The sequence below is a fragment of the Phacochoerus africanus genome, chromosome 12, assembly GCF_016906955.1.
Source record: "Phacochoerus africanus isolate WHEZ1 chromosome 12, ROS_Pafr_v1, whole genome shotgun sequence".
Taxonomy (NCBI): Eukaryota; Metazoa; Chordata; class Mammalia; order Artiodactyla; family Suidae; genus Phacochoerus; species Phacochoerus africanus.
Window position 1 is genome coordinate 19,581,452 of NC_062555.1, and position 20,477 is coordinate 19,601,928.

General features: G+C 40.4%; 1 protein-coding gene and 1 pseudogene across 1 annotated transcript in view; both read right to left on the bottom strand.

Annotated features, from left to right (window-relative positions):
• Positions 1-294: 294 nt before the first annotated feature.
• Positions 295-2,188, bottom strand: LOC125112446 (uncharacterized; annotated as a pseudogene).
• ACBD3 (acyl-CoA binding domain containing 3) overlaps positions 295-20,477 on the bottom strand; it is a 38,618-nt gene continuing 18,435 nt past the window's right edge. Inside the window, exons 2-8 of the mRNA XM_047754938.1 lie at positions 19,497-19,638; positions 18,739-18,879; positions 15,480-15,638; positions 13,261-13,435; positions 8,914-9,100; positions 6,025-6,309; positions 295-2,431 (exon numbers count right to left, since the gene is read on the bottom strand). Of these exons, the coding sequence (XP_047610894.1) occupies positions 2,220-2,431; positions 6,025-6,309; positions 8,914-9,100; positions 13,261-13,435; positions 15,480-15,638; positions 18,739-18,879; positions 19,497-19,638 (1,301 nt within the window). The 3' untranslated portion in view covers positions 295-2,219. The remainder of the gene's footprint in view (positions 2,432-6,024; positions 6,310-8,913; positions 9,101-13,260; positions 13,436-15,479; positions 15,639-18,738; positions 18,880-19,496; positions 19,639-20,477) is intronic.

Consider the following 20,477-nt stretch of genomic DNA (forward strand, 5'->3'; position numbering starts at 1 on the left):
CAATTCGACTGCTAGCCTGGGAACTTACATATGCCACGAGTGCAGCCAAAAAAAAAAAAAAAAAAAAGGTCAGTGCTTTCCCTTCCATCAAGAAGTCTGAAAAACTACTAACCTATTTAACAATGTAGGGTAATTCACAGCAAATACTAAATAATCAGCCAGAAACACTCTGTTGTTGTTTAACTTTTTAAAACAGAAAAGATCACTGAAAACATTTCCTCTTGTCCTACCCAAATGATGAAACACAGAACTAATGCTTCAGGGAGTTAACTATATTAATGAAACATCAACAAGTTACAGATAAACATTTTAATTGATTAAATATATTATTTTCAAGATCTTTTTGAAATCGCACTTGTAATATACTAATCAACAGCCGAAGGCAATAAAAAAAGTTTAAAACCAAAGATGTTCTGACATGAGTATGTGACAGGAACTGCTGCTATATGTCAAGTAACATACACTGCTCCCAAGAACAATATATTTAGAGGATAGTTCATCTTAACAGGTGCAAGGACAAATCTGTAATCAAAGGCTGGAAGAAATATATATTAGTGCCTGCTTTTTAAAAGTTTATTTTACATTTTAAATACAGTATTTTCTCATTAAAAAAAAAAAAAAAAAAGCCAGGAAGTGCCTAACCCCACGGTTTCTATACCATATATACATGAGAGTGATGAACAACTTGACAAATCTTCCGGATGTAACAGTACGGACACCTTGAAGCTAGGACTACTGAATTAAAACTAAAAAAGACAAAGTAAGCCTCGCTTAGGAGAAAATAATCCAGTTTCTGAACAACCAAAAGAGAAAAGAGTGAGTTATGTACAAAACCAGGTATTAAAAAAACAGAAAGAAATGCAGCACACACAAAATAGCCCCTTATGTAGTGAATTGTACATACTGCAGCTAATCGATGGAAATCCTCCTACAAGAAGTGATTTATGATTTGAAATCTTAAAAATCTAAGTATTTCAGTAACAACATATAATTTTACATTATGTGTATATTGCCAGATTTGTCATTTTCTATCTACACCACCCTCCCTTCTGAAAACAATACTCTCTAGACTAGTCAATCACTTATACAAATTTGAGGCAATTAAGCCCTACTTGTTTTCAGTAGGGAAAACAAAGATGTGCCTCTTCCCATCAATGAAGACATAATACAGATTAAAGCTATAAAAAATTTAAGCACGGGCATACGCATTTCCAATTCTCTCAAGTAATTCCAAAGTGGAATCCTGTAGGGTTTGGGCCTAAGTAGTATCAAATTAAAAGAAAATGGACTATCTCTGGCAGTGATTTCCATATTAGTGCAATGTTATTTCCCATACACTGAATTATATTTAAATGACTTTATATATTTTCATTCAGTAGGTGCCAATGTGAGTTTACAAAATCCCTAACTATATTCTTATATAGAAAAGTTTCAATTTGAGATGCTCTATAAAGCCAAATCAAGACAAGAAAATGAATTAATTTTGCTTTGCTACTGGTAGCACGAGTACCAGATGAAGAGAAAAAAACCAAGAGTTTGTGGAGGTTTGCCATGACGGATGTTTGAAGTGTTCTATGTATCCTGACAGTTCAATTATCAATTGTGTTTGAACATTCTATATTAAGATTATTCAGAAAATAATTATCTGTGATATAACTCTCAACTAAACAGTTGCACCGGAAGCAAAAACAATCTAGGTCATTCAGAACAAGATCAAATTGAGGCAATTTCTTTTTCTACTATAATCTGTGAGGTCTTACGTTTTTAAGTTTTAAAAATGGTGACCTGCGATCAAAGTCAGATGTACCTCATGTAGACTATTAACACAGGATTTCAAATTAGAGGGCACTGTAACTATGGGCTCTCATAAAACATGTAAGTAGAGCGGGCAGCAATGGACTAAACCATCAGCCAGGTGGGGTCAAGGTTGGGATGTTTATTTTGGAGACTTTAAAGATTTAACACATAGCTCATGTAACGTCAGCATCCACTAGTGACTCTGCTGGTCAGCACCGAAGGGCTGGATGAGTCTGAGGGATCCCTTTTACCCCAAAGTATTAATGCTAAAGAGTTTCAAGGAAATCCTGATCCCCAACAAGAGTTCACAGATCATCACACCAAAATCAACAGGGCAAACACTGACTGCAATGCTCCCCGAGTCAAAAGAAATTTCCAATTTAAATGCCATCTTCTGCCCAACTCTAAACTCTGTAACATCTTTATCTAGTGTAATAGACTCTGTAGTAGACTGATTTAGACCTCCACAAGGAGTAAGAGTTGTCAAACTTGAGGAGATAGACCCCTCTCCCTGGATACTGGTGGCTGCCAGCATACACCTCTTCGTGACAGTCCCGCCGGTACACAGGCACAATCTCGTCCAGCACAGGCTTGTTGGCATTCTTTTTGGCTTTCTCTTCAGAACTGATGTTTTCTGTGAGAAAGGACAGAGACCAGTTAGTGTGAACAGGTCCAGGAAAACCACATATGTGTCAAGCATTCTAAACTCCACCCTTTCTTTGAGAAACTGCTTGGCAGGAATCTCTCAGTCCGCTCTACAACTGTATGCATGTGAACACGTTCTGATTCCTTTACACTCCGGAGCAACTGCTGGGAACCAAGCACTGGGGGCAGCAGCAGTCAGCATCCTCTCTCGCCTCTGTCCTCGGACCACTGCTCCCATTTCCGAGTCCCCTTTCCCCCTTTCCCATCCATTCAATTCCTAATTCCTCCCAACAGGAGGCACCTCACTCATCTGAGTAAGATCCTCCTCCCTCAACAGTGTGAAAGTCCTCTCTTGTTGGAGGAAGGGAGCTTACAAGCACTGTTATTTTCTATTTGTTTTAAATATAAAGAGTAAAATGAGAAAGCCACAGTAGACAGGTGGACATTCCGAGACACTCTGAAAATTCAATTATTTTCATTAGGCCTGTGTAAGCTAGGGATGATCGCAGTGGCCAAAAATAAGCCTGGATTCAAGCTTTACCTCAGTTATTAATTTTCTGAACTATAATGATATGAAAAAAACTACCTGTAGAAATCTATAGGAATGAGAAAATTATGAAGCAGCTTAAAATGTTCAGTTTAACATATTAAATATGAACAGCCTCAAGGAAGATAAAAGGAGTATTCAGAATAGATTTTAAAAGACTTTAAGGTTTGTAACATGGCAGAATAAATTTTAGAGACATGAGTCCATTAATATGAAGACAGTCAACAGACACTATTAGGAATTTTAAACCAGGAAGGTCTAAGAAGCTCACAGTCTCAAGAAGCTTAAGGAGATAAAGCTGTAACGTGGTATCCGGGATGGGACCCTGGAACATTAGATAAAAACTAAGGAAATCTGAATAAATATGGACTTTAGTTAATAATAACACATCAATATTGGTTCAATGGTTTTGATGAATGTACCACAGTACAATGTAAGATGTTAAGATATACAGGAACTCTTTGTATAACTTTGTAATACTTCTGTAAATCTGAAACTATTCTAAAATTAAAAGTTTATTTTTTAAAAAAGGAGATGACACCCTTATAAATAAGCCCAAATCATATTTGCTTTATCATAGCAGTACTACTTAAAATATTTTAAATGCCCCTCATTTGTGAATGAGAAATAGAGAGCCATTCAAAATACACAATACTGCCCAGAGGGATAGCCATCAAACAGATTACTGGGCCCAGTAATTCAAAATCCAAATTGTGTTCAAAAGCCATAAAATTAAAGGTTACTGGGAAAAATGAATAATGCATCTTTCATCAATTTAAGCAAAGACTTGGAACCTGGAAACAATAAAGTGGAGAATTACCACAGAAAGGTGGAAACAAAGAAAAATGGATATTTCTTTTCGAAGAAAACAAACCCCTCCATCTTTTAGACCCAATGGGAAAAAACCAAAGCAACAAAGACTCCCCTTCCATCTTCAACCACATTAAAAGGACCCCCCTCACAAAATAAAACACACAGTGTAGACAAGACATGGGTGGATGGTGGCCTCATAAGGAATCGTACGGCTAAATGCCATTTTTGAGTTTTTAATTCACTCTTATATTTTTTCTTTCTGGTTCAGTCAGTAATATTTATGGGCAACATTTTACCTTGCTAGTGGTACTCAGAAATAGAGCCTGCTGAAAAAAAAATGCCACATAAGACAAAGAAGCACCTAAATGATATTGACCTGTGTGTGTATTGTCATACATGACCCCAGAGGGCCTGAAGTGTCTTGGTGTGGTAATATACTGAACTTGTTATGTCAGGAGTTCTCGTCGTGGCGCAGTGGTTAACGAATCTGACTAGGAACCATGAGGTTGCGGGTTCGGTCCTTGCGCTTCCTCAGTGGGTTAATGATCCGGCGTTGCCGTGAGCTGTGGTGTAGGTTGCAGACGCGGCTCGGATCCCACGTTGCTGTGGCTCTGGCGTAGGCTGGTGGCTACAGTTCCAATTCAACCCCTAGCCTGGGAACCTCCATATGGTGTAGGTTGCAGACACGGCTCGGATCCTGCGTTGCTGTGGCTCTGGCGTAGGCTGGTGGCTACAGCTCCGATTCGACCCCTAGCCTGAGAACCTCCATATGCCGCGGGAGCGGCCCAAAGAAATAGCAAAAAGACCAAAAAAAAAAAAAAAAAGAATAAGCAATGTGATGGGTAAGCAATGAGGGACTGCTATACAGCCCAGGATGGGATATGGTGGAAGATAATGTGAAAAAAAGGATGTATGTGTATATACATATAATTGGGCCACTTTGCTATACACCAGATATTGAAAGAACACTGTAAATCAACTATAATAAAAAATTTAAAAGAAAAAAATGACAAAATCATTTTGAAAAAAAAAAAAAAAAGAATAAGCAGTTTGTTTATGAGTCACCTAAAAAGTGAGTTAGGGCAAGAACCAAAGGTGCTTTCCCCTTCTCCCAGCCAGGGCACCCCTTCCATATTACTCTCAACCAAGTCAACAAATAGCTAAGAGCTTAGTAGATGTGTACAAAAAACTCTGTGTCCTAACTTTTCTGGACAGCAAAATTAAGGAGAGCATCTTCTTAATTAGTAAGCACATTTTATAATGTACTTCCTAGACCAAAATAGTTCATCTTTTTTTTTTTTTTTTTTTGGGCTGTGCCTGTGGCAGGCAGAAATTCCTGGGCCAAGGATCAAATCCAAGTCACAGCAGTAACAACACTGGGTCCTTAACCCACTGTACCACCAGGAAATTCCTAGACCAAGACAGGAATTTAGGCTGTCCTTGGTGACACTTTACTTAGAGAAAAAAATTTCACTCTAGTGAAACAGGGAAGAACAATGAACATTTTTTAGTTAAGATGTTCTGATGAGTTTCTGTACTGACATTAACAAAAATCTTAGGATGTTCTCTTGTGGCTCAGTGGGTTAAGGATCTGGCGATGTCACTGCTGGGACTCTGGTTACACCTACGGCAAGGGTTCCAGTCCTGGTCCAGGACCTTCCACGTGCTGCAGGTATGGCCAAAAAAACCTTAGAATAATCACTAAAAAGCTGCTATCAGAAATATAAATTTAGACAAATTCCAGAGTGAGCAGAATTTCTTTCCTGCTTTTAAAAATTTTTTCAAAATGAGCTTGCACATCTGGCTTTTCAACACATAGGCTTGAAGTAAAATGGTATTCAGAAAAAAAATAAACTGCTAACAGGCCTTCCTGGCATTCAAAAGAATTCATGTTCAGACCCCCGTCCCTTAGAAGGCTACCTTCTCTCACAAGCTTTTCAGCCCAAGCTCCCATTAATGAAGCCACTGATTCCTGTCCATGAAGTGCTGATCAGGACGCGTAAGGCTGGCTGACATCTCAACTGCTACCATCTTCTTTTGGCTGCACCCGCAGCATGTGAAAGTCCCCAGACCAGGGACTGAACCTGTGCCATAGCAGTGACGTGAACTGCTGCAGTGACAACACAAGATCCTTAACCTGCTGTGTCACAAGAGAACTCCTCAACTGCTACCATTTTTGCCAACACACAACCCAGAGACTGAATCTGGAGCAATGGCTCTACCTTCCTCCTCGTCGTCATCATCGCTGGACTCACTGACATGGACGCTGACAGCAGTGTTTGGAGAGTCTGTCCATTCAAAATACACCCCAAACCCAATGTCATAATTGTCTGTAGCAAATTCCCAAAAGAGATACGATCCTTCTTCATGGGTGGGTACTCGAACAGTGACCACTTCTCCTCGGCCCACTGTAATCACAGAATCCGAGTCCTGCCGAATCTTCTCCTTAAAGTCTCTGATCTGGGGCCGTGTCCACATGGATGGAGCCGCTATTACTGGAAGAGATTCTAAAGGCAACAGCAATTACAAAGGCTGAAGAAGCTGAGCCTTCACCTGCAGGCAGCAACATCTGCACAAGACCACCGGCCAGCCCCATGGAGGCACCAAGTGCAATCTGGCCTGCCTTGGATGGAGGACCCAGAGGACTATTAAAGCCTCCCTAGGGAGGTCTCCCCCTAGACCACTACATCTGGACAATGCCACAGGTATTCAGAGCTCATCATACCACTTCAAGTAACATCCATTTTCTTTCTTTCTTTGTGTTTTGTCTTTTGTTTTTTTAGGGCCCTACCCACAGCATATGGAGGTTTCCAGGCGAGGGGTCTAATCGGAGCTGCTGCTGCCTCCCTACGCCACAACCAGAGCAATGTGTCTGTGACCTACACCACAGCTCACAGCAATGCCAGATCCTTAACCCACTGAGCGAGGACAGGGATCAAACCTGCAACCTCATGGTTCCTAGTCAGATTCAGTTCTGCTGTGCCACAACAGGAACTCCAACATCCATTTTCTTAGAAGGGTTTTTCCCAATGCTAAGTGCACCTGGGGATTTAAGAATGACCTTGGATGGAGTTCCCCTTGTGGCAGCAGAGACGAATCTGACTAATATCCACGAGGATGCAGGTTTGATCCCTGGCCTCGCTCACTGGGTTAAGGATGTGGTGCTGCTGTGAGCTGTGATGTAGGCTGGCAGCTGCAGCCCCAATTTGACCCCTAGCCTGGGAACCCCCATATGGTTGCAGCCCTAAAAAGACTTAAAAAAAAAAAAAGAATGACCTTGGAAACTTCCTAGTTGAGGACACGGAAACATTCTAACAAATAGAGAAATCTGGACCTTGAAAAAAGTCCTGATCTCTGAATAAACCAAAGTGCAAAGTTCAAGAGGAGGAGCCTTTTTTTTTTTTTTTTAAGCACAGTTAATTTACAGTGAGGGAGGGGCTGTTCTAAAGAAAGAGAAAAACAGGAATGGAACCACTAGTGACTGAGTAAAAAGGGGTCAAGTCTTGTTATGAGCAGTATCTCTGTACACTGGACTACTCAATAGGTTTCCCAGAGTCATTCATAGAGTCTTTGGTAAAAGATTCCTTTGAAAATACTGGTGAACTCTTCATAGGAAAAAAAAAGGGGGGGAGGGATATGAACCAAGGTATTTCAAGATCCTTTCTGAAACTTTTTGTTACTTGTTCTAAAAACGCAAGGGAGATCTCTGAAACCGACCGTCTTATGAGCCACCACCATCTCTGATCAGCGTGGCCACTGAGATGATCTCTCCCTTCCTGCTTAGTGAACTCGGCCTCTTTCCTCAGATCTCTCAGTCCTCCAAGTCCTGGATCTACGGCAGGCCACACTGCACTTTGGTGCTTCCTGTCCCCTTCTCAGGAAAACCTCTGGTGACCTCTAGAACTGGGTCCTATCTCCCACATGACATGCTCTCAAACTATAATGGACCCCCTCTCGCCATCACAGAACTTAACACAGCCACAGTTTACATTGTTGTGTGTGTTTTCTGCTTCACTGCTATAGCTTGACACTCAGAAAACATTCAACCTTTTTTTTTTTCCTTTTTTTCTTTTGGACCACATCTGCAGCATATGGAAGTTCTCAGGCCAGGGACTGAATCCAAGTCGCAGCTGCAACCTATGCCACAGCTGCGGCAAGGCTGGATCCTTAACCCATGACGCCAGGCTGGGGATCCAACCCTTGCTGCCATGCAGACAACACTGGATCCTTAACCCTATGCACTACAGTGGGAACTCCAACCATTAAAATGAATGAATGAGCTGCCCATGAAAAGGTAAGTAGATCTGTGAAAATTCTAAGTTATCTACTCGGTAATATGGTGCTTTTGTCTCAAAAAATATACTGTAATATATGCTAGCCAGCCTCCAAGATGGCCCCAGTGATCTTCCTCTCTGGGTAGTCACATACTTGTGAGGTCACCACCCAAAACAGCAGGGTTGGTACGTGTAACTAACAGAATATGGCAGGAGTGCTGATGTATTACTTCCATTAGGACATAAGAAGACACTCCCACTTCTGCCTTGTTTTCTTTTGGATCATGCACTCTGAAGGAGGACACACAAAGCAGCCCTACAGAGAGGCTTCATGGGGCAAGGAACTTAGGCCCTCCTGCCAAAAGCCAGCACAAACTTGCCAGTCCTGTGAGAGAACGATTTTGGAAGCAGAGCCTCTAACCCTGGTCAAACCTTCACATCACTGCAATCCCAGCTGACACCTTGACCACAACCTCATAAGAGGCTAGAACTACTACCACTCAGCTAAGTGGCTCCTGAATTCCTGACCCACAGAATTTGTGAGCCATGATAAATGTTTCATTTATTTTAAGCTGCTAATTTGGACACCATGTGTCACAACACCGATAACCAATAACATAAGACAACCCCAAAGTGTCAAAGGACATCGAATTTGCTCTTCTATTCTCAGGGCTACCAGAAGCATCAGATTCAGACTAAAAAGAGTGAAAAGCATTTAACTCTCACATATATATATTAACTGCTCTCAAAACTACTTAACCTGACTTCCTGACTCTGGCTTTTCAAGAAGTCTGAATTATGGCATCTGGATGGATGAACACATATGCCAAACTGTACCTTTTGGTCCATTCTCCAGGGCTTCTTCCGCAGCTTCTGGTTCAAGCTCTTTTTCAGAATTGTCACTGTGGTTTTTGGCCTGTCCATTAACTGACATCATATCACCTGGTGCAGGTGTATTCACTTTTGACGATGTAGGCAAAGAAGCCCCAGCTACTGCTACTTCCTGTTGTTTCTGTAACGCTGCCTGTAAGTCAAGAAAAAGTGAAGATATACTGACTGGGAAGGCTAAAAATGGGATATTTGTCCTGAAATGCATTCTGATGCCATGTTTTTGCCCTATCAAATAACACAATGCTCCAAGAAACTAATAAATTTTCTACCAGTTTTTATGCTATATACAATGAATATTAGGAGCACAATATCAAAATGATAGCTAAAAATGTCAAAATGTTGATACAAACAAAAAACTGTAACTGAGGATCACTAGAAAAACTAACCAGGAAAAATTAAGTAAAAATAATCAACCTGGAGTTCCCATCGTGGCACAGTGGTTAATGAATCCAACTAGGAACCATGAGGTTGCAGGTTCGGTCCCTGGCCTTGCTCAGTGGGTTAAGGATCCAGCGTTGCCATGAGCTGTGGTGTAGGTCGCAGATGCGGCTTGCATCTGGTGTTGCTATGGCTCTGGCGTAGGCCGGTGGCTACAGCTCCGATTTGACCCCTAGCCTGGGAACCTCCATATGCCTAGGGAGTAGCCCTAGAAAAGGCAAAGAAGACCAAAAAAAAAAAAAAAAAACCCAAAATAAAATTATTATAGGTAAAAACTGAATATAGTAACATTTGTTCTTAAAACTGATAGAGGAAAATCTCTTGATCAAATTCAGATATGTAAAATTTGAATCAGAAAAAAATTAAGCTTGGTAGAAATACAGAAGAAAATTCACAAAGGCAGAAGCTGTAACTCGTTAAATCTGGTAAGGGCTTCCAAAGTAACCAACATATCAAATATGAACAAAGAAAATCAATAAACTAAATCTTAATTCTAAACTAAATACAAAAAAATTATTATCACAATTAAATGAAAAACTGTTAAAAAAAATAAAGAATATTGACCTAAAAATCAAATAGGCTTAATAAAATGGAGTTTGGGGTCAAGATACTTTCTTAATGAAAATTCATCAGTTTGACATAATTGATTAAAATATGTATATTCATAAACTTGAAGTCAAAATGTTCTCTGAGTCAAGACAGGAGAATAAAAATATCTTAAGCCCAAAAGACAAGTACTTTGGGACATTCCTCTCTTGTATCAAGATGGATATTTTATATACGTACATACATACATATATATATATATATTTTTTTTTTGCTTTTTAGGGCCACACCTGCAGCATATGGAGGTTCCCAGGCTAGGGGTCAAATTGGAGCTTCAGCTGCCAGTCTATACCACAGCCACAGCAACTCAGGATCCGAGCTGCATCTTCGACCCACACCACAGCTCATGGCAACACCGGATCCTTAACCCACTGAGCAAGGACAGGGACCGAACTTGCATCCTTATGGATACTAGTCAGGTTCATTATCACTGAGCTACAATGGGAACTCCAAGGTAGAAAATATTTAATACTACTAGAAATGCCTAGTATTATTTAACTTTTGAAGGAAACTTTAATTGAATTACAACATACATATAGAAAAGTAAAGAAAATCATAAATGTACACCTTGATCAATTTTCATCAGCCAAACACAACCATGTAACCAACACCCAGATCTAGGTATTACCTGTATCCCAGAACCCTCCCTGGTACCCCTCAAAGGGTAACAACTATTCTGACTTGTAACCTTATAGATTTTCTTTGCTTGTTTTTAACTAAAGTTATATAATGAAATTTTGTAATATATGCTCTTTTTGTGTCTGGCTTCTTTTACTCAACATTTGTTTGTGAGGCTCATCTCTAATGTCAAAAGTAGTTATAACTGTATTTTGTTTGTTTGTAGTGATATAGGATATGCCACTATGAAATACAGAATTTATTTATCTGATCCACTATTGAGCATCTGTGCATTTAAGTAACTTTTTAAACTAAAACACTGTTATAATAAGTAAACATATGTTTACAACAATTAAAAAAAATAAAATATAGGACAAAAAGATTTTATAATCTTATGATCTGGGGATAATGATATATTTTAGCATATCCATATACACATTTCATTTAACATCTCATTTACAAACCAGGTACTTAAACAGGAACACCTCTCTCTGCTGCTAGTGCAGGCTAATAAAACAAAGATTTTAAAATACCTTCTTCCAAGGCCTAGATTCTCAGTAATTTCCATATCAGTTTTCTAAAGTACCAGCTTCCAGAAAAAGTAAATACAACCAAAACAAGTAAGCACACTCAGAACATTTGCTGCATGACAGGAAAGCAAAAAAAGCATTTCTGTTGATGATCAATAGGTCAGTTCAAATGGTCCCTCTCCATTTTAAGCCTTTCTTGAAACTCTAGCAGAATGAACAACTGACTCCCGGTACCAGGACCCCACTGCCTATGAATATACATCTATTATACATGACAGAGTGTAATTATTTATTTACACAATCTCTCCTCTATACTCTGGCAAGTTTGTATAAGCACAGAAAGGTACAGAAATAAAGTAACAAACACCCAGGAAACTACACCCCCAAATTAATGTGTTCTCATTTTGTCACTTTGGTCAGTATTTATATAAAAATAAACACTTTCTGAGGCTGAAGCTCCTTCCCTGAGAAAAGCAATCGATTTGATAATCTGAGTTTGATCACTATAATCTAAACTATGGCTTTCCAATTCAGCTTCAAAGATTCTTTTTTTTTTTTTTGTCTTTTTGCTATTTCTTTGGGCCGCTCTCGCGGCATATGGAGGTTCCCAGGCTAGGGGTCCAGTCGGAGCTGTAGCCACTGGCCTACGCCAGAGCCACAGCAACGTGGGATCCGAGCCGCGTCTGCAACCTACACCAGAGCTCACAGCAACGCCGGATCGTTAACCCACTGAGCAAGGGCAGGGACCGAACCCGCAACCTCATGGTTCCTAGTCGGATTCGTTAACCACTGCGCCACGACGGGAACTCCAGCTTCAAAGATTCTTAGTTTTCCACCATTTGATTTTGTTCTTACTAAATGACAGCAATGTATAAGCAGGACAGTGTGTATGAACTATCCTCTTAAAAATTACCTCAATGTCCATTAAAGCAGCAGGGAAGGGGGAGTGTTATGCTAAAATAGAAACAGGCTTTAGAGGACAGGAAAGAAATACTACACAAATACCACTTATTATCCTGAATAACTGGTTTGCCATCATCTTCCTCTTCTATGGATTACACAAAACCTGCAGTGCCTTTTAACAGCTCACTAGTGCTAAAGACATGGGGGAAATACTGTAATGACATTAATATTTAAGGAATTTAAAGAGCTTGGCAAAACAAAAAAGATTACTTCATCTAGCAAAAAATGGTGAGCAACTATAATGTAACACTTGTCTTCACTCAGATATTTTGAGAGGCAGTAACTGCTCTCTAAGTGAAAATTAAATAAGTAAACTTAGCTAGGTTAACTTTAAGAAGGTATTTTATGCCTCCGCAAGATGTAAAAAATGAATGTAACATCAGTTATCTTCCCCATGTGCCAAATATTTTCACAGAGAAAACTATTTTTCCTGTGATAATCCTGTGAGGGTAACAAGACCGGTACCAGGATTTTATGTCCTATTCTTAATGACCAGGAGAAAAGGCAGAAAAAAATCAGAGCAACAGGTAACTTGCCTGAGATCAAACAAGGTAATGGCAAAGCCAGGACAGCATCCCAGTGGTATCTGACCTTCAGTCCACATCCTGCCCCTAAGACACCTACTGCTACAGGTAGAAGCAAATATACGGGAGCAGGATGCTGAGGACCACCAGTGTGCTGCAGGAGAGCACGGTAGCTACTGGACCCCACACAAAGGTCAGGATGAACCCAACCAGCTCTGCCTTAGGGGATGGGGTTCTTCAATTAGAAGCTGTATGGGCCTATCTCTGATAGCACTCTGCCTGAAGGACGTCCTTGAACTAACACTAATCACCCAAGTCCTCACGGTTCCAGCACCACTCTTAGGAGTCGATGTCAGACTCTCTGGAATGATTCCAGGTCCATACAACTCCCAAATACCCTTATGACAATATAATAGTGGCCACATCGTTTGGTGCTTTGATATCATATACTTTCTTTCATAATTGCCAGTGCGATGCTAAAATCTCCCTTAATAAAGGTCACCTAAAAGTTACTTTATACCTGAGAGGTTGGCTAATGCAAAATTCATTAGCAACTGTTAGAAAAGAAACTAAAAACCCTCTCTAAGGCTGAAATTGGGGGTTATCTATCATACCTGTTGCTGTGCAAGCTGGACTTGATACAACTGCTGCATATACTGCTGATAGTGCTGCTCCTGCAACTGGCGGATGAGAATTTGCTGCTGTTCGTAGTTCCCTGGATACTGTTGGGCTGCATACTGCTGGAACTGCACGGCAGTCTGGGAGTTTAAAGCTGCCATTATCTGCTGCCTAAAAACATTAAAAAATATATACTAGTCTGACTACAGGAGATTGATTGTTCATGACAAAATAAAATGTCCTTGTTATTTATTTTTAAAATGTGTAACTCTTAAAAATGACTAAGCTGGTAATGTATACCAATCAGCGTATGTCCTAGGCTCAAAAGAAAGATTTAAGAAAATAAACTTGGCCTCTAATTGTTCACTTAGGTTTTTCACAGAAAATTTAGGATGGAGAGGGAGAATAAGCACACCAGCATCACCAGCATCATCATCACCATCATAACTATTAACATTTATTGCGCCCTTACTACATGCCCGGCAGTGTTCAGGGCACTTCATGCACTAACCCACTGAGGTCTCACAACCACCCTCTAAGGCAGGGTTTCCCAAACAGGAAATGGAAGCGTTCAGTAATCTGCCCAAGATTACACTGCTAGTAGATGCCAGAGCCAGGATTCACGTCTACAGAGTCTGGCTCCAGTCTACACTCTTTTTTTTTTGTCTTTTTAGGGCCATACCCATAGCATATGGAAGTTCCCAGGCTAAAGGTTGAATCGGAGCTGTAGCTGCCAGACTATGCCACAGCCACAGTCACACTAGATCCGAGCCATGTTTGCAACCTACACCATAGCTCCCGGCAACGCCAGATCCTTAATTCATTGAGTGAGACCAGGGATCGAACCCGTGTCCCGGCAACGCCAGATCCTTAATTCACTGAGTGAGACCAGGGATCGAACCTGTGTCCTCACAGATAGTAGTTAGGTTTGTTAACCACTGAGCCACAAACAGGAATTCCCAGCCTATACTCTTTAAACATGATGCTGTAAGAGGATGGATTGCCATCTACAGCAGAGATGAGATATTTAACGATTGGTCATGGCTTCTCTACCTAAGTACATGAAAAGCTGTAAGAGCTAAAACATGTTATAGGTGGCTCTGGTGAGTATAAATAAAGCCACGAAAATCTGAGTGTCCTTGGCATTTAATGTAAAGCCTACCTTAGAGAGGAACACTGAAGATGCTAACTGGGCATGCTTAGTTTAGAGATACTGATTTCTATAAACTATTACTCTTCTTCATTTTCAATAGAGGAACCACATACTTAACTCAGTCATGTGATCACAATAAAGACCTCAAAGCCATCTGTTAATAGATTATAACAAAGTAAATTTTCACCAACTCCTCAGCAGAACAGGACTCTAGGTCCACCAAAGGGACCCTTACCATTGCTCACCCACTGAAGAGATCAGCATTCATAGTCTCTCTCCACAGCAGAGTGAGGCCCTGGGTTAGTCTGAAGCTTCTCTGAGGTCTACTCAGATACGATGAGGAGAAAACAACGGGCCCACATGTCCACGTATTTCATCTATAGGCCATGCCACCCCTAGGATCCCAGGCCTTCTCCTCAGTGTTTCATGGTCCTTAATCCCTTCTTCCTTGTTCCCACAGCTCCCTCCTGAAGAACCAGTCCCTTCTGAGATGGCTGCTCTCACAGCCCTGAAAGAATGAGAAATGGCTGCAGCTCCTAAGTCCAGTACTAGGGGACCAGGAAAAGACACGTGACAGAGGCTGAACCAACTATATTCTCCAGCTTGGGAATGTGTAACTGGGTCTCTCATATCCCAGCAAGTCTGTCAGATGCCTGAAAACAAAGACCACATAAATCCAGGCAGGGACAGCCTTGCATATGCCAAAGCAGAGAAACAATTTGCAGACAACAGGAAGAAGGAACAGAGACATAGCTGAGTGAAGCAAAGACAGGAGATTGTGTGGCCCAGAGACAGAGAACAAGTAAGCAACCTCAGCTTCTGTTCTAGTGCCTGGCTTCTGGGAGCAAATCCCAAATCCTTCTAACACATTCATCTTTTTGCAACCACATGATGCTTAAGATGAGGTCCTCTTCCATAATACATCATTGGTACAAAGGGCAAGTAACTAATGCTGGTCTACCTCCCAGCCAAACAAATCAGAGAATTACTCTAAGGCACACAATGGGGAAGGTGTGGGAGCCCATTTTTCCTTCTTCAACACAAGCCACACCACAAGCTTACTTCTGCTGCTCCAGCCGAAGCCTCTCTTCTTCTATTCGCCTCCTCTCTTCTTCCTCCCGTCTAAGCCTTTCTTCTTCTTCCCTCCTACGTTTTTCTTCCTCCTTTTGCAAACGTTCTCTTTCTTCCTCTTCACGCCGCCTTCTTTCTTCCTCCTCCTTCCTACGAGATAAAGGACAGAGAGAATGAACTCTAAACAAAGAATCCAGTCTAAAAATAATTTAAGACTATTTCCCAGTGGAAACTGACATAAGCTTTTTTTTTTTCTTTTTTTTGTCTGTGCCTGTGGCATGCGAAAGTTCCCGGGCCAGGGATCGAACTCTCGCCACAGCTAAGCAGCCACAGTGACAACGCCGGATCCTTAACCCACTGAGCTGCAGGAGAACTCCTGACACAAAGCTTTTTAGAGAGCCATGTGGTAATTTTATCAGAATCTGAAATGCACATATTCCAGCAGGAGAAATTTATCATATGGAGTCAATTTCACAGCATACAGATTGCAGCAAGAAAAATGACTGCTGCATAACCACTGAAAAAAAGAGTCCATCAGCAAGGTACCGCTGAAAGCATTAGATATGCCCATACCCTAAAGAAGCCCTCCTAAAATATGCTCACAGCACCACAAACTTTTCCTTCATACTACGTGCTGTAGTTGCAATGAAATTTGTGATAAATTTAGCAATACATTTGCCTTACTCATTAAAATACATGCTACATAAGGGCAAAGACTGCCTAGTTTAGTGTATACCTCCAGGACCACAGTGCTGGAAAGAGTAAGCACTCAACAAATGTGCAGAGAAGTGAATAATCCACTCTGAAATGCCAAGCAGCCATAAAAAATAGAACTATGGGGACTAATATGTAAAGACATTTAATATATATTTTTAATGGAAAAAACAAGGAAATGAATAGAAAAAAGGCCTGGAAAGACATACTCTAAATGTGTTGGTAATTAGCTCTGGAGAGAAGAGTGAGATTAAAAGTAAAGTGGGAAGGAAGGTTTTAAGCTTGTGCTTTATACACTGCCATGAATGGAAGGTCATTTACATTGCATCTATTCATGTATTATTTCTGAGATTTAAAAAAAAATTAAAGCTTCTAATTTAGAAAAGAAAGAACAGTTGTAAATCTAGGTGCAGCCCTTACCCATCCCCAAACTCCCTTTTCCAAGGTAAAGTAGACTCTACTGCACTACGAGTGGATGCCGTGTAGCTCCAAGAGTAGGGAGCAGTACGGGGCAGTTACAGAGAAGGAAGATTTCTGAGGGTTCTCAGAGAAGACATCATTTCATGGTCTTACCATGAGAAGTGTCTGGATCATCCTACCTTTTCCCCATACTTCTATAAGTGACTAATACACCTGAGCCACAACCAAGGCTCAAAATACAGCAATAACATAATCTGCTTTATCATGTCACAGCTGGTACACAGGGCAAAATGTTCCACAAGCTAGAGCTTCTGCTTCAGGATAGGGGGAGTCTAGTCTTCAATGCTTTAAAAGAATTCTACATGGACTTCATTCCATGGATAGAAGTATATTTTTAAAGGGAAAAAATATAGTTTTATATGTTGAGTAATAACTTAAAATGTTCAATTTATCATTAAAAAAGAACTTAAAACGCAATGTATACATATTTTCAAAGACACAGCTACAACTCACTGATCCAAAATCACTACATAATGGACTATCATGGATTTATCACATAAATCAATTTTCCAGTAAATAAACCTCACTCCATTCTTGTAAGAATCAAAACTTTTCCTTCAGATATAAACTATCTTCCTTTGGATAAATATCTTCTGGAAATATATTAAGACATTTTCTATCCTCTTAAAGAGGAATAACTTATATCCAGTGCTCTGTCTCTTGATAACTCAGAAATTATAACTACAAACATAAAAATTATATGTCATAATACAGTGATGGAGAGTTTATCTTCATAGTAAATGGCCTCTGACCACCATACTTTTATAATTCTTTATTTCATTTTATTTTATTTTTGCTTTTTTCTTTAGGGCCACACCATTGGCAAATGGAGCTTCCCAGGCCAGGGGTAGAATCAGAGCTACAGCTGTTGGCCTACACCACAGCCACAGCAACTAGGGATCTGAGCCACATTTGCAACCTACACCACTGCTTAAGGCAACGCCAGATCCTTAACCCACTGAGCGAGGCCAGGGATCAAACCCACAACTTCATGGTTCCTAGTTGGATTCGTTTCCACTGTGCCAAGATGGGAACTCCAAAATTTGGTTTTAAAGCTTCATTTTCATTACCTAGAAATTTTAATCCATCAAAAGTTCTTGAAAATATAACTTCTAGATAAATAAGGTGTCAATTATAATTCTGTTGAGTTCACGATCATGAGAGAGAATCCTATAAACATAAACAGCACATTGAATAGTTGCCCCTCCAACCTCTGGAAATAATAAGCCATCTGCAAGCCACAGCCAATATCAAACACCTATATAAACAAGGCCTACCACGTAGTACAAGTGATAGCCATGACTTGGGAGTATGAATATTCTAGAAACCCAAGGGAGGTAAGCAGCAAAGGGTGTATCAGACCAGAGAGTAAGGAGGAAGGGTGGTTGAGCTCACTGTGACACTTGGTGTAGTAACACAAAAGGAATGCCGCCATGATAGATGGGTGGATCCTTTCAAAGGTATAGCCAGCCAGCAAACCCCCTCCCCTCAAAACTAAAAATAATAAATACCTGCTCACATCAGAAAATCTGACCCACTGCTGTAAGAATCGGGGATCCTGGAGTTCCCACTGTGTTGCAGTGGGTTAAAGATCTGGCGCTGTCATCTCAGTGGCTTGGGTTGCTTCTGTGGCATGGGTTTGATACCTGGCCCTGGAGCTTCTGCATGCCGGCAAAAAAAAAAGCAGAGGTCCAATGGAAGAAAGACACTTGATTTAGGAGTTCCCACAGTAGCTCAGTGGAAACAAATCCGACTGGTATCCATGAGGATGCAGGTTTAATCCCTGACCTGGCTCAGTGGGTTAAGGATCTGGCATTGCCATGAGCTGTGGTATAGGTTACAGATGCGGCTCAGATCCTGCTTTGCTGTGGCTGTGGTGTAGGCCGGCAGCTGTAGCTCCGATTAGACCCCTAGCCTGGGGACTTCCATATGCCGCAAGCGCAGCCCTAAAGAGCAAAAAATAAGACACTTGATTTAGAACAGACACTCCATAAAGCAAAAGCTTCAGTATACTGGGCTACACAAGGATAAAGAACTTTATGACCTCAAACCTCACCTTTTTTTTTCTTGCTCTTCCTTCTCTATTTTGTGGGATGCAACATATGTTGAAAAGAGATGACAACACCTATTCAGGAGCTTGACAAACTCTACCATGGCATCCTCTTTAGACATGGTCCCCAGAGCTGCCCATTCTCTCCTGTAAAAGATAACAAGAAAAGTTACTTTCTTTTCTTTAAAAAAATGAGAATTTGATTTAATTTAAACCTAAATATGAACAAATCTCAATTATTACTAAAAAGAATGATTCTACTATAAACAAAAGGTTCAAAATTTCATTGCAATAAGCATGTACTGATTTACTAAATTAGATATGCCACCTATAAACTAAACCTACTGTCGTAAACTACAATTTAACTACACTGCTGATAATTTCCAGACCAGCAGAAGGGTATCAAAGTTTTATGTTTCTTATATCACAGTTTAGTCTAACTAAATAAAATGCTTACTAAATTCTTTTTTGTCACAACTCTGCACATATCCCAAAAAGGGAATCAATTACTATATTGTAAATGGCTGTTTCAATATTATTTAGAGAATCATATGTTCATAATCAGATGAGTAAACGTCTTCCACAATATTAAATATCTCCAAGCCAAAGACAGATACACATCCAAAGACTCCAGAAGCTGCAAGCAAAAACGTTTAGATCTTATTCTAAAGCTAAGGAGCCAGCTATTGACATGTTAACCAATTCACTTTGTACTCTTTCAACATTACTCTCATTAAATTCATTATACAATAAAACAGTATTACCTCCTGTCATTCCCCAACACATCAAAGAATCCAACCTCAGGACAAGTATCTGGATTATATGGACCCATAAGAACCTGCTTATGCAGTGCCACAAGCTTCAGTTTTTCTTCGTAAGTTGGATGAAAGGCTTTGCCATCTTTTTCTGTAAGAATAATAAAAAGAAAACAATTAGCACTGACAAAACATATAATTTTAGGCATTATATGTTGCAATTTTTTTTTTTGCTATAAGGTATGTCACAAATTGTGAGATAGAAAGATATATACACATACATATATATAAACACTATTATAGTGAGGTTTTTATTTCAAGTACTAAATTTTGATAGTCAATGGAGTTCCCGTAGTGGTGCAGCAGAAACTGAATCCAACTAGGGACCATGAGGGTGTGGGTTTGATCCCTGCCCTTGCTCAGTGGGTTAAAGATCTAGCGTTGCCATTGAGCTGTGGTGTAGGTTGCAGATGCGGCTCGGATCTGGTGTTGCTGTGGCTGTGGTGTAGGCCGGCAGCTGTAGCTCCAACTGGATCCCTACCCTGGGAACTTCCATATGCCGTGGATGTGGCCTTAAAAATAAATAAATAAATAAAAATAACAGTCAAAGCCAACAGAGAAACACTTTAGGAGCTTGCATTGTGGCTCAGAGGAAACAAATCTGACTAGCGTCCATGAGGACGCAGGTTTAATTCCTGGCCTTGCTTAGTGTGTTAAGGATCTGGCGTTGCCGTGAGCTTTGGTGTAGGTCACAGATGCAGCTCGGATCTGGTGTTGCTGTTGCTGTGGGGTAGGCCAGCAGCTACAGCTCCAATTCAACTCCTAGCCCTGGGAACCTTCCTATGCCTCAAGCACAGCCCTAAAAAGACAAAAAAGAAAGGAAGGAAGGAAGACTTTATGATGAATTAATTTTTTAAACAAAATCAAGTACTAATTTTTTTTTTTGCCACACTTGCAGCATATAGAGGTCCCCAGGGCAGGGATCAAATC